This window comes from Lissotriton helveticus, chromosome 2_2 (assembly GCF_964261635.1).
Source record: "Lissotriton helveticus chromosome 2_2, aLisHel1.1, whole genome shotgun sequence".
Classification (NCBI taxonomy): Eukaryota; Metazoa; Chordata; class Amphibia; order Caudata; family Salamandridae; genus Lissotriton; species Lissotriton helveticus.
This window is the reverse complement of record NC_136060.1, coordinates 184549632-184564743: the sequence shown is the minus strand read 5'-3', so window position 1 is coordinate 184564743 and position 15112 is coordinate 184549632. Positions and strand designations below refer to the sequence as shown.

The following is a 15112-nucleotide window of genomic DNA, read 5'->3' as shown; positions in this document are numbered from 1 at the left end:
CAAGAGACATGCAGTGTTCACCGACCGCAGTCCCAAGTTGGAGGAAGAAAACCTCTTCTTCCAAAGGTGGTCCAGCTTTTTGTATTCCCTATCAGGTGGTGCTTTAAGGAATGCACCCTTGGAAGTCAAGGCTTGGACTACCAAGCTCTCAGGAGTGGGTGGTGAGAGAGGAAAATAGGGCTGGGCGGTGGCGTTGGGCAATCTACAGGAGCCCCTCTGCTGGGGTTGGACCAAGTGCCAAAAAGGATGTCCGTGATGGCCTCATTGAAAGGCAGCAGAAGATGCTGCCGGCCGAAGCACCTCGGTCAGGAGGTTAGTCCTGACTGCCACAGTAGGAAGCTCGAGGTTTACAGCCTCTGCCGCCCTATGCAACACCACTACGTAAGATGCACCCTCCTCCGTAGCCACGGTAGGAGGAGAAAGCATGCCAATGTTTGGGAAGGTGTCCAGACCACTGACATCAACCAACTCCTCTTTCCAGTCTGGATCCTTTAACTGGTATGCAAGAGGGTCCACAGACCCCTCCCAGTCCTACTCACCCTCTCCTGGCAGCCACTCAGGGCGGTAGGAAACATCAGGAGATAACAGGGGTACAAAAATACCAGACAGCGCCGGTCCCGACATTGGACGACGTTGGTCCTGCTCTGTGTCCCTATCAAGGGGGAGGCCGGGGCAGAAGGCGGCTGGTGAAACAACTGGCGTCGGAGGTGGCGGGGATGTCGTCACTGGATTCGGTGGTGGAGGTGTCAAGGGGTCAACCGGCGCCGATCCGGATCCAGGCCTGGATCCTTGGGGGCCCTGTGGCACCGAAGCCGCCGGCATTGAAGGCCTAGAGCCACCAACCGAGTCAGCGGGGCCCGAGTGCACGCCAGAGTCGGGCTGCCCGAAGATGAAATGTAAGGCTTCGTAAAAGTTGTGAAGCTGGGCAGGGTCGCTCCGGAACCCAGAAACGGAGGAAAGGCCGGAGTCAAGCCAACAGACTCCACGGGCAGAGCCGGACGACTACCTTCCACTTCCCACGTCATGTCAGCCGACGGACAAGGAGAACGCGAAGAGAGGCGATGCTTCTTTAACTTACCCGAAGACGAAGACTTCGCTGAGGAGTGGTGGTGGTGGCTCCGTGACTGGTCCCGTGACCTGCCGCTCGACCGGGACCTCGAAAAGCGCGGAGCGGACTGCCCGGCCTCGAGAAGCTCCCACAAAGACTTCGGGTTCATGGCCCGGCAGTCGGACCACGACTTCGAGTCATGGTCGCACTTCAAGCACCAAAGGCACACAAGTTGCAGGTCCGTGACCGACATCAATTTGCGCCAGGAGTCGCAAGCCTTGAAGCCGGTCCGATGTGACATTCCTACATACACCAGGAGTCGAATCACTAAAAAAAAAAAAAAGATGTCGACAAAAGTCGCAAAAACTGAGTCAAAAAGTGACTCGAGGTACCACTCTCTCCAAAATTGCGCTGGCTGGCGAGGAAAAAAAAAAGGACGTCAGCGTGCGGCGTCTAAGTAGATACCGCGACGTCATTCCGGTGACCACAACGCCAACGACGAACAGGGAGTCGACAGACGCCACCTATCGGCGCGCAGAGGTAATGTGGAGGAAAAAAAAAACATTTATCCAGATCCAGTCTGACGCCTGGGGGTAATTCTAAGGTGAGGAATCCAGAACTAATCTATCTATCTATCCATCTATCTCCCACTAGTCCACTTGGCTGCTACATGAAGGTCAGAAGTAGCTTCTCTATTCAGCCCCATCAACATGTAGTCAGCCACAGCCCTCGCATTCCTTTTTCACAAGTTATCTTTCAGATTGGCCACTACATGCTCACGTCAGGACAGCAAGTTTACTTCCCACAAATCTGCTCTTTAAGCTGGTTTTATTTTGCATCAGAATCACTTTGAACATGACATTAGAAATAGGTTTGTAGTTTAAGATACAATATATATATTTTTTTATTCTTAACTATGCATTTAATACGAACCTTGATCTGTTGTTCTCTGGAGAAACTGCTTCCAGGGTTAGACAAATGGTATTTGAAGTGTCAGATACAACAGACTTAGTATAAGGCCTTCTTCCAGTTGCAGATAATGGTTTGTTTACAGTTCCAAGCACCCCAGCAGGTTTTGGCTAGAAGAGAGAAGAAATTATAATAATTTTTAAATGTAGAACAAACAGATAAGCTAGCAAGGCCTTTTTTCAACTTATACTATTGTCATATCACTAGACGACACACAGTTCAATTAAACATAAAAACTAATTTAAATATTTAGTTCATCTTCTACAAGCTGTACCCTCATTACCCAAAATTAGTTTTAAAAAAGAACTTTCTAGTCCAGCATCAGAGGGACTTTTTCCTTAGCACAGAAGTGGATGAACTGTTCACGTCCACTGCACTACAAAGGTAGAGTGGGTGGATGTTAAGAGCTCGTACACCACATTTAAGTGCTTAAGGTTCAACAGAGGCATTCCAAGGAGAGAAGGGAAAACAATTGGACCAGTCCCTTCAGAAAATACAAGAATGGCCCACCTGGTAAACAAAGGAAAGTCAAAAGGGCCTATGATTCGCATACTTAACTGGGTCCACAGCAAAGCCATGCTGGTCCAAGAAAAGTGCAAAAATCAATACAGCAGGCTTGAGGGGGGTGTTAACTTCCACCTTCTGGTACCCAGATAAAAATGTAATCAATGCCCAGACTAATCAGATTTGGTAGAAGGGCAGCTCGCTCCGAAAATCTCATCCACCACCTTTTCAGGCAGATCAAAGAAACTTAAATAGCCTCATACTGTCTACATGTTTAAAAGGGAACAATGGTTCATGGTTGACCTCGGTGGGTCCAGAGTAAGAAGACCCCGAAGGAGTAATGAAAATTTCAATTTAAACTAGACAATTAATCAGTAAGGGAGCAAACACCCCCCACTCCTCCTCAACCAGCAACCTGCTCCTGCAAGAAGTAAGCGGCAAGCCTCCCCACCCAAAAACCCTTATAGTCCCAAGCCTTGTAGTTACTATATAACCTGATTCTACCTAACGTCCACAGCTTGAATCCCGGTTTCCCTAGGGACTCATGCCTGCTAGAAACAGGATCATTGTAAAGCCATTTAGGACCTAAAACCAGCACAAATAATGTAAACAGCATGAGCACCAACCCTTTACTTCCCAAGTTAGGTACCACTATATAGCCAACTGACCTGATTTTGCCTCCACTGCTTAAATCCTTGAAGGTTTTCAGAAATCACGCTGCCTCTGACTGAAAGCAGTATAACCTTGACGCCATTTCAGATGTTACCCGAGTGAATAGCAACCATGCCAGCCTGCATAATTCATGACTCATACGCAGCCACTATCTAATGCCTTTCCTACATCAACAGGGCTACACAGCCCACCTATGCGTAAGACTACAGTGACTAAGGCTCTACTCCCCCTAGATAGTGACTACCTACTAAGAGTAAGTTTACCACAACGAGCCCAATTGCATGAAGCTACAGTTAGTCCAATTAATTTAACTTACTCCGCGCCCCATGCGGACAACCGTCCCCCACCCTCCTACCCTCACCTCGCAGGGTCCCCATGTTAAAAATTGGTTTAATTCTATCAATGAGATTGCGTTGTAATTGTTTTACCATATACACACTGGGAGCACTTACTCACTGCATATAAAGTTTATGTAGGGACATATTGTAACTTTGAGAAGTTGGCCTGGTATATGATGATCACTATTCTAGTGATCACCTTGCACCAGTCCAAACAACCCTTATGGTGATGGTTGTAAGTCAACCTTATAGACCAGCTATCCTAGTAGTAGCGTGGACAGAACAGTCTTAGGCTAAAAGACTCTTGAGGGCGTGTAAAGCCAGCTGTTTTACCATATGTAACCCCTTGAATATCAAATGAAAGGACACCACACAGGATATATATAAAATATATATGTATTTATTTACGAACACACTCCTCTGAACTCTTTATGAGATCAGAGGCAAAAGCACATAAGATGCTTAGGCAGAATTCGTTAAATTGCACAATTTACAGTTAGGCCCTAGGGGCGAAGCAAACCATGTATTAGGAAAGTGGTATAATTACCACGTTACGAGAAAAGGAAAGGCCTAGGGCCTAGGGAATTGCTGGGGCTACACTATCTGAACCTTAGTTTAGAAGTAGGAGGCCCACAGGCGGCGCGTGCAGTGTCTTAACACACACGCGTGAGTCAATGCAAAGTCAATGGGAACTTAGAAGTTAGAGTTAGAAGGATTTAGGACACTTCCGGTTTAGCTAGGAGGAAACAACTAAAAACCTAGACACTTGGATAGTCAATACCCTTGGGAGCACCGAAGTACTCACATTACCTCACCCACGGACAGTGGGTGCATAGGTGTGAAGATGTGTCTGGTTTCGCCGTTGAGTCCTGTGGAGCCCTTGAAGAAAGATGCTGCAGGTGACCAGGAGGAAGATGTCCGGGTGGATCCAAGGGTGGATCGAAGATGAAGAGGACCTGAAAGCAGAGGGGACAGAGTCTGAGTCATTAGCCAGTGACCGGGTGGAACCAGGAAGGAACCAGACGATGTCGAGGAGCAATCAGGTGCTGTCTTGAAGCTTGTCTCTTCAACCACGCGGACCAGGAGGCGTCGACGACGACCAGGTGCTGCAGAGGAGCTGTCCCACGAAGGTTTTCGCAAATGGAGGGGTCTACTTCCGGATTGGAGTCAACGAGCCTTGGCAAAGGCAACCCACGCAGGATTCAAAGAAGGCTTCTGGTGCAGACCAGCAAGGTCTGAGGTGCCTCACCTTTGCAGGGAGGCAAGGGCCAGTCTGGAGCAACCAGACCAGCGATGTGATTCAAAAGGATTGTCGTCACAGAGGCTACTAGCCAACGGGCCAGCAACCGGACAACGCGTCGAGCAGAACACAAGAAGAAGGGCCCCACGCAGAACTCGCGGAGTGTGGAGGGCTGATCTTCGGTGCAGATGGAGCTCGGGTTCGGGGTTTCTCAGTTCCCAGTGCACAGCTTCGAGGATGCCTCAGGAGCTGCACAGTTAGCAAGTTGCAGGCTTTTCAAGATGTCCGGTCCCACGTGTATCGTCGCCACCACGGATCTCAGCTATGCTGCAGTCGTGAAGAGAGGGTCAGAGAGGTCTGGAAGTCTGGGTCTTGTCAGACTCTGTGCTCGGGTTCCGGCGGGAACGAAGACTAAGCAAGCCGTTGATTTGCTGGATGGTGCCTGGTTGCCCAGGGTGGTCACTCCTCGGCCACAAGGGAGATTCAGCAGAATGTCTAAGGTCCAGAGTTTCGTGTCAAGTTTTGGTTCAGGATTAATCTAAAGTCTCAGGACTCAGCTCCTACCTTTATACCACTAAAAGGGGCTGGATTACTTTCTAGGTCCCTCCTATGGGTGGGACCACCCTATCCTTTGTCCAGTTTCGCGCCAGAGCTGGGGCTGGAGTGCACCAGCAACCGGTTTGAACTGGGGTATGCATGGAGCACCTAAAGTGCCCCAGGCAGTGTCTCAATCTATTCAGCCCGCCCTGTCCCAATACACAAAGTCCTGTCTGGGGTGGTGCTCGCACCTCTCCAGGCAAGAAACCTATTGTCCAAACCTCCGTGACTGGAAGGACTCCCAGCAGCAGGAGGTCAGACTTGTGTCGGTGGCAGCAGCGAGGGGGTAGTATTCCAAAGCGTATGAAACCTTACACGACATGTTTGGATAAAGCCAAACCAAAGTTAGCATTCAACCGCGAGGTTCATAATGCACTTAAAGTATATGGTATGGCAATATCATAGAACAGCTATAAGGACATGGTTCCGAAAGCTGCAGACAGGCTCAGCTCATGCTAGAGCACAATCTCACACATAACCAAGCACTCTGCCTCCAGGATTGTTAAGGCCTGCCATAGGAGTGACTTATAGGCTACTGCGTGTCTATATATTAAGGGTAGATATAGGAATACTATACCTAAGCAAGGGGTGATTACACAACCTTGCCCCAGCTGAGTGATCAGCCAGTTGTGTCAGTTTGGATGGCCAGCCAGGGGTGGCGTAATACATGCTGCAGCCCCTGGTAGGCCTTGGTTACACCAATGCCTTGAGTACATAGGGTACACTTCTACAGGGGCTGACAAGGTGTACCAATTCCCAATTGTGTATGTACCTAGAGTACATGGTGTAAATTTAGAGAGAGTGCATCTGGGCTGTGGTCTGATTAGCAGGCCCACAGCCACATCTAAGTCGAAAACCAGTAAAGCAAAAGCAAAAAGTGGGGGTGACCATAGGAAGCAGACCCTATTCTCCTACAGTCGGTAACAAGCCCAAAACTAATTTTGAACTTAGCTGCATCTCTCCCAGCTGCTACAGCTTGTGAAAGTACGGTCGGTGCCTCCGCCGGACAGTTGGGCAGCACCAGCGCAACCGTGTCCCACACAGAGTGGGAATAACGCCCCAAGAGGCATGCAGTGTTCTTCCTCCCGAAGATGGCAGATGAAAACAGCTTCTTGCCAAGCTGCTCCAACTTCTTGGATTCGCTATCTGGAAGTGCGGAAGGGAACACTCTCTGGGAAGCAGAGGCTTGGACAACCAAGGTCTCAGGAGTGGGGTGTTAGGAGAGAAAGAGGGGGTTGCCCGGAGCCAGGCGACCCCCCCTCTTTCAGGCCTCCACATGAGCCCCCTCTGTTTCGGCCTGGACCAAGTGCCCAAAAGAACGTCCGAAAGTGCGCATCAAGAGGCAGCAAGGGCTCCGAAGAGGTTGCCGCCGGCTGAAGCACTTTTGTCTGGAGGTTAGTCCTGACGGCTACTGTAGGGAGTTTGAGGTAGAGGGTCTCAGCTGCCCTACGCAACACCACTGCATAACTGGCTGCATCCTTCGTAGCCACGGTAGGAGGAGACAGCATGCCAAGGTCAGGTGAGGTGTCAGGACCACTGGCATCCCCCAAGTCCTCTGTACAGTCCGGATCGCAGTCACACTGTTGTGTGAGAGGGTCCTCAGACCCATCCAGTCCTCTCCTTTCCTACGAAGTCAGCGAAACAGGCTGAAAATAAGGAGGATGCACATAGGGGTAAAATGGCTCCGTCGGAATCGAGTTGTGTCCGGGTCGGGGCTGAAACAGGGGCTGACGTCGGCGGTAGCACCGGTCCACGTGGGAGGTGGTGCCGGAGGAGGGGTCGACACTGGTGGAGGTGTTTTGAGGTCAACTGGTGTCGCCGGGAACCAAATCCGGATCCAGGGGGGGTCCTGCGGCGCCGGGGCCAGAGCTGCCGGCGATGGAATGGTAGGACCCCAAGTCGGGCCTGCGGGGCCCGTAGGTGCACTGGCGGGGCCAGACGGGCCAAAGAGTCGGCCCATGGCAGCAAGGAAGTCTTGCACCTGAGTAGGTATCAACAATTGACCTATAAAGGGCGGGTAGCGACGTTGCAGGCTCCGCCGGAACTGCGGGGTGGCACCACCCGCACCCTTAGCCACGTAGGGCGAGGGGAATTTGAAGAGCGACAACGCTTCTTTGGCATCTTCTTGGAATGCTTCGACTTACCTGACCCCAAGTGCGAAGACTTTGTGTAGGAGAGTGGGGTCTGCAATCCCATGGCCACCCCAGATTTTTGCTTTTTGCTTCACTGGTTTACGACTTTCCCTGGCTGTGGGCCTGCTGATCAGACCCACAGCCTAGCTGTTCTCTCTCTAAATTGGCCACCATGTACCTTAGGTGCATTTACCAATTGGTACTGGGCCACCTTATCAGTCCCTGTATAGCATACCTTAGGTATCCAGGGCATAGGTGTACCCAGGGCCTACCAGGGGCTGAAGCATGTATTATGCCACCCCTGGCTGGCCATCCAAAACAGACAACTGGCTGCACGACAGCTGGGGCAAGGTGGTGTAATCACCCTTTGCTTTAGATATAGTTCACTATATCTAAACCTAAAATGGACACATATATTCCTATCAGTCACTCCTATAGAAGGCCTTACCAATCCTGAAGGCAGAGTGCTGGGAATTATGTGAGATGGTGCTCTGGCATGAGCTGAGCCCGTTTGCAGCTTGCGGAACCAAGTCCTAATAGCTGTTCCATGATAACGCTATACCATATACTCTTAAGTGCATTATAATCCTCGCGGTTAAATGCTAACTCTGGTATAACATTATCAAAACATGTCGAGTAAGGTGTCATACGAGTTGGAATACTACCCCCTCGCCAATTCTGGCGACGGGGGTAGCATTCCACCCTTCTAGAGGGACACGACATGTATGTAACTGAAACCCCGGTTAAAGTTAACTCGAGCCTTAGCATCACAAAATGGATGCTGCCACCACAGACACAAGTCTGACCTCCTGCTGCTGGGAGTCCTTCCAGCGAGGGAGGCTTGGACAAAGGGTTTCCTGCCTTGGGAGGTGCTAGCACCACCCCAGAAAGGATTTTGTGTATTAGGTAGGCCCAGGCTGAAAGGAATGAGACATGCCTGGGGCACACAAGGTGCCCCATGCATACACCGGTTCCAACCAGTTGCTGGGGCATCCCAGCCCCAGCTCTGGCGGGAAACTGGACAAAGGATAGGGGGTGTAACCACCCCCCTTCCTGGTCCCACCCAGGGGAGGGACCTAGTCGTAGTGCAGCCCCCTTTAGGAGAATAAAGGTAGGAGCTGGTCCCATTCCAAGTTAGATTAATCTTGACAACCTTCCACGAAGAAACTCTTGACCTTCGACCTCCTGATTATCAGAAGACTGAAGAATCTCCCCTATGGTCAGGGAGTGACCATCTTGCTTCGCAGGCACCATCAAGCTTCTGTGCGGTTTGCTGCAAAGTCCTTCCATCCTGGAATCCGACGATCCAGCTCGACAAGACCCGGACCTCCAGACCTCTCTGACCTCTACCCACATCCACAGCACAGCTGGGACCCGTGGGTGCGACAAGCAACGTGGAGACGGCCATCTTGAAGAAACCTGCACAGCGCTTCCAGCACGACCCCGAGGGTTCCTCGAGTGAGTGCATCAGGGTCTGAGAAGCCCTACACCGACGCAGCTCCTGCACCAAAGACCAGCCCCCAGCATCCCCGTGATCTGCATGGGGCCCTTTTGCTTGGTTGTTGCTTTTCCTGTGGTCTGGTCACTTGCCGGCTGGCTAGTGACCTCTGAGACGACGACCCGAAGAATTCGACACTGCTAGTCTGGTCCCCCAGACTGGCCCTTGCTTCCTTGTGAAAGAGAAGCACCTTGGACCCTCCTGGTCCACACCAGACGCCATCTTTGTTCCACCGCGTGGCTTGCATTAGCCAAGGCCTGTTGTCCAGATCGACGATCTGACACCTCCGACAGCAGCAGACTACGTGGGACAGCTCGTGCCTCCAGCCTGGTCGTGAAGAGCAGCTCCTGGTCCGCGCAGCTACAGAGAGAAGCGACCCCTCCTTCACCTGAACGCGGCGACAGCTCCTGGTTCCCGCACCGTCACTGGCTAGTGACCAAGACTCTGTCCCCTTCCTTTTCAGGACTTCCTTCTTCCTAGTTCCAACCTTGGAACCACCGGACTCCTCCATCTGGCTGCCTGCCAGCAACTTCTTGTTTCAGGCATCACCGGGATCAACGCAGCAAACCCGACACTACTTCAGCCCTATGCACCCGCAGCCTGTGGGTTAGGTAACTAAAGCTTCTAGGTACTGAAGATTGTGTTCACTATTCTAGTGTTCAGGTCCACTGTTGTTTTCCCTCCATCCAGCCGGGTTCGTCCAGAATCCGTAACTTTGTAAACTGTTGCATCCATAGACGTTGGTACGCATCCCGCGTGAGAGTTTCCACTCTGCACGTGAGTCCCGTGGGCCTCCTGCTCCGTACTTACCTAGTTCGTAGCGTAGTCCCAGCGATCCTCCAGCCTCTGGATCTCCTAACAGTACTTTCTTTCCTCGCATTCCATTGTTTTGAGTATATGGTTTGCCGTGCCCCTCAGGCACACTTGTAGATATTGTGCGAACTCGTATTTCTTTTGTAGTATTGTCACGTGCTTATCCCTCTGACCTCATAAAGAGTTCAGAGGTGTATGTTAACTAATAAATATCAGTTTATTTTTATAACAACCTGTGTGGTGTCCTTTCATCTGGTATTCAAGGGGTTATATTGTGGTAAAACAGCTGGCTTCACATGCCATTCAGAGTTTAGCCTAAAGACTGCTTTTGTCCACGCTACTAGGATAGCTGGTCTATAAGGTTGACTTTACAACCAATCACCATAAGGGTTGTTTGGACTGATACAAGGTGATCACTAGAACTAGTGAGCATCATATATCAGGCCAACTTCTCACACTTTCATCCAGAGGAATGATGGTGACGGCTCTGCGACCGGTCCCTCGACCTCCCACGGGACTGGGACCTTGAGTGGCGTGGAGCCAACTGCCGGACTTCCAGCAACTTTCGGGACCGCTCCAGCAAAGTCTTCGGCGCCATGATCCGGCAGTCGGGGCACTACTTGGAGTCGTGGTTGCGCCCAAGGCAGTAAAGACACACGCGGTGTGGGTCTAACACCGACATCATGCGGTGGCAGTCCCCACAGTTCTTAAAGCTGGGCATCCCTACGACACCTGGAGTCGATCGACTCAAAAGAATTGAGACAGAAGACCTCGAAAAAACTCAGTCAAAAGTGACATGGGGTACTTGCTCTTCCCGGATGTGTGCTTACTGGCACGGAAAAAAAGAAAAAACTGATGTCGGCACGCGAGGGCGGCATCTAAGTAGCTGCCGCAACGTCATGCCGGCGATAACGACGCCTACGACGGACGCGGTACCACACGACGTCACCGTCCGACGCGCAGGGGTACTGCCGATGAAAACGTTCTGGATCCAGTCCGACGCCTGGGGGTAATTCTAAGGTAAGGAATCTATCGCTACGTGTTTCTTTCAGATTATGCAAAGTAATGAACAAGCTACTTATCTTCGGTAACAATATATCTGTACAAAACATGTTAGTGTCAGATTCCTTACATTAGAATATCCCCAGGCATCAGACTGGATCCGGAAACTTTTAGCTAGCAGTACCTCTGCGCGTCAGTAGGTGGCGTCGTGCGGCTCCGCGTCCGTTGCTGGCATTGTATATGCTGAGATGACGTCACGGAGACTACTTAGGCGCCACCCATGCGTGCTGACGTCAGTTCTGTACACGACTTTCCGCGACAGGATTGCAGAGCCATTCAAGACACTGTCCACTGGTGCATAAAACTAGGGCCCTAAAAGGGATGACCTTAACCCTGGAAATCAGTTCGCAGAACAGGGAGGATGGGTGGGGCGGTAAGGAATCTAACACTAACTACTGTTTCTTACAGATATATCGTTACCGAAGGTAAGTAACTTGTTCATCTGAAAGAAACACATTAGTGTTAGATTCCTTACCTTAGAATAGATACCCCAGCAATACCAACCCCGGTGGTGGGTCTGCGAACTAAGATCACACCAGAAAATCCCGGAGAACAGAGCGGCCAAAGAAGATGTCTCTCCGGACTTGGCTGTCAAGGCAATAATGCTGGGTAAAGGTATGCAGCGAGGAACACATAGCTGCCTGACAGGTATCCTGCAAAGGGACTCCTCGTCCCAAAGCAGTAGTGGCTGCTGTCTCCCTAGTAGAATGGGCACGCAGCCCCAGAGGAGGCTCCTCTTTAGCCAAGGAGTAACAGACTTTAATACACAGAACGACCCACGAGAGATGGTTCGTTTGTGCAGAGCCCGGCATTTCTTGGCGCCCACGTAGTCAACAAAGAGTTGATCATTCACCCGGAACGGATGTGTGCGCTTCAGATAGAACGAGAGCGCAAGTTTTGGGTCCAGATGGTGGAGCCTTTCTTCCTCTTTCAAAGGATGCGGAGGCGGAAAGAAGGTGGGCAAAGTGATGGTCTGCCCGACGTGGAAGGGCGTGTCCACCTTGAGCAGAAAAGAAGGACGGGTCCTTAACACCACCTTGTCTGGATGAACAGAAAGGAAGGGAGGTTTGGAAGAAAGAGCCTGGAGCTCACTCACTCTTATTGCAGAGGTGATCGCTACCAGGAAAGCCGTCTTGAGAGTGAGAAGACGTAAAGGACAGTTATGAAGGGGCTCGAAGGGAGCGCACATCAGATACGTTAAGACAAGGTTTAAGTCCCACGGAGGCATAATGAACAGCACGGGAGGAAACGTGTGCGTAATATCTTTCAGGAAGTGGTTAACAACCGGAGACTTAAAAAGTGGCTGATCTGGAAGCCATAGAAAGGCGGAGATGGCCAAAAGATATCCTTTAATAGTGCCCAGAGCAGAGCCCTGCTGGGCCAAAGAAAGAAGGTACAGAAGGACTTCGGAAAGAGGGGCAGAAAGGGGATCCACATACTTCGCGGTGTACCATGCCACAAACATGTTCCATCAGCAGGCATAAACCATCTTAGTGGAGGGATGTCTGGCTGCCAGAATGACATCACAGACTTCGGTAGGAAGATCGAAAGCTGTCAACTGTCGCCGCTTAATCTCCACGCATGCAGATGGAGGCAGGACAGGTTCGGGTGGAGGACCGTTCCCTGCTGCTGCGACAGAAGATCCTTACGACGAGGCAGTCGGATCGGGGGATCGACCGCTATGTTGAGTAGCTCGTGATACCAGTATCTTCGTGCCCAATCCGGACCCACAAGACTGACTTGGGCCCGGTTGTGCTGAATCTTCTTCAGCACTCTGGGCAGAAGTGGTATAGGCGGAAAGATGTACAATAGACCGCAACTCCACATGCGACGAAAAGCGTCGCCAAGAGAGTACCGCCTTGGAAATTCCAACGTGCAGAACTGATGACATGGTGCGCGACATCAGATTCTTGTCTTCCATCTTCGCTGTAGACCTCCGCTCTGCTGGGTGTGTGCCTGTCTGGACAAGCCATTGAGTAGTGCTCCCACCTTTATTTTCCTCTGGCCTTGAATGTCTCTGGCTGGATCTCAGTGCAGGCTTTGCAGCCCTTCGATATGTGATCTTCTGGGAGACACAAGTGGCAGACCTAATAACTGTCCTTCTGCGTAAACTTGTGGTGGCAATTAGGGCATAAACTGAATGGCACATCCTCCTTACTACAAATGGAGGGACATCACACAAAATGGTCGCCTATGATGCCCACAAAAAACCCCAAAAAAAACTTAAAACAAAAAAAATAAACAGCAAGCTGGACCGAACCACTAGATGGTGGAATAATGCACAAAATGTGTATTCAGAAAGATTCATTAAGCAAAACATATTTATAATGTTGCATGTCTTTAACTTGTTCCACACCTGGATCTGAGAATCCTTAACGTCATTTTGAGGGTGTGAAAAGTTGGCCTAATATATATGATGCTCACTAGTTCTAGTGATCACCTTGTATCAGTCGAAACAACCCTTATGGTGATTGGTTGTATGTCAACCTTATAGACCAGCTATCCTAATGGTAGCATGGACAAAGCAGTCTTAGGCTTAACTCTTTTGGCATGTGAAGCCAGCTGTTTTACCACAATATAACCCCTTGAATACCAGATGAAAGGACACCACACAGGTTATGAAAATAAACAGTATATTTATTAATAACAAACACCTCTGAACTCTTTATGAGGTCAGAGGGCTAAGCACATGACAATCTCTTAGGACAAATATGATAAGTTGCACAAAATTACAATGGTGCCCTAGGGGCACGACAAACCATATACTAAGTAAGTGGAATGTGAAAGTTGTTAGAGGAAATGGAGCTGTCCAGAGGCTGTAGGATCGTTGGGACCACGCTACACTAACACTAGGTAAGTAATAGGAGGCCCATGGAACGCGTGTGCAGAGTGTGAATGCACACGCGAGATGCGTAACAACGTCTATGGACAGTACAGTTCAAGTAAAAGGTGAGTACGGACAATCCTGACTAGTTAGGACTAAAACGACTGTGGAACTGGACACTAGGACAGTTAAACTACCCTTGAGCACCGAAATGCTCTCGTTACCTCACCCACGGGCTGCGGGTGCATAGGTGTCAAAGTGTGTCGGGTTCTCGCGTTGAAGTCTATGGAGCCTGGAGGAAAAGATGCCGCACGGCCACCAGCTGTCGCGTGTGCCCCCCCCTCCTGCTACTGCTCTGAGCCACGCTGTGCCTCCCCTCCGCCTGGCCACGCCCCCCGCCGCCGCTCGTTGCTCTCCTGCCATTCTGCTGCTGTTCTATTTGTACTGTAATCTGTATTTATTTCTTTTTGCCTGCTGCCTGCTTTGTTTTGTTTTTGTTGGTTAGTTGACCCCCCTGCGCTGTTTTCCCCAGCACCCACCCGCCCCCTGCCGCCGGGAGTGTGGACACGCCCCCTTCCTTCTGCCCTCCCCGCTCCCGCCTCCCAGCTGCTCCGCCCTCCCTGCACTTGGCCATAAATGGTGACCGTGCGGCACAGGTGAGTGTGACCTATCCTTAGGACACCCCTGCGCCGCATGGCCACCAGCTGTCGCGTGTGCCCCCCCTCCTGCTACTGCTCTGAGCCACGCTGTGCCTCCCCTCTGCCTAGCCACGCCCCCCGCCGCCGCTCGTTGCTCTCCTGCCATTCTGCTGCTGTTCTATTTGTACTGTAATCTGTATTTATTTCTTTTTGCCTGCTTTGTTTTGTTGGTTAGTTGACCCCCCTGCGCCGTTTTCCCCAGCACCCACCCGCCCCGCTTCCCGCATCCCGCCGCGAGTGTGGACACGCCCCCTTCCTTCTGCCCTCCCCGCCTCCCAGCTGCTCCGCCCTCCCTGCACTTCGCCATAAATGGCGACCGTGCGCCCCCGCAGCGGGCGCGCCGATTGTGCGCCGAAGGCGCGCCAAAGGTAAGCCCGTCTGCGCCCGTCCGCGCCTGGACCGCGCCCAGCGCCAGGACCCCTGGCTCCCGCCGACACCAGCCCACCCGCCGGACCTACACCGCCACCGAACTCAACGCCGGCCGACTCCCGGGTTGCCACCGAGCCACCCCAAGACGCACCCACGGACCCTTCGGCTGCAACTCCTGCAAGTTCACCTGCATCCGGACCTGCACCACTCCAGCAGTGCCCAAGACCGCGACGAGCAACAACAGCAGCCACCTGAAGTGCATCCTGCTCAACACCCGCTCCGTCCACAGACACGCCGTCGAGCTCTGGAACCTGCTCGACACCACAGCCCCAGACGTCGCCTTCCTCA

At 51.5% G+C, this 15112-nt stretch overlaps 1 protein-coding gene across 1 annotated transcript in view; it reads right to left on the bottom strand.

Moving 5' to 3' along the window:
• Window positions 1-15112, bottom strand: part of PDS5A (PDS5 cohesin associated factor A) — a 1342323-nt gene that overhangs the window by 86425 nt on the left and 1240786 nt on the right. The window contains exon 30 of the mRNA XM_078678314.1: window positions 1982-2127. Within this exon, the coding sequence (XP_078534440.1) occupies window positions 1982-2127 (146 nt within the window). The remainder of the gene's footprint in view (window positions 1-1981; window positions 2128-15112) is intronic.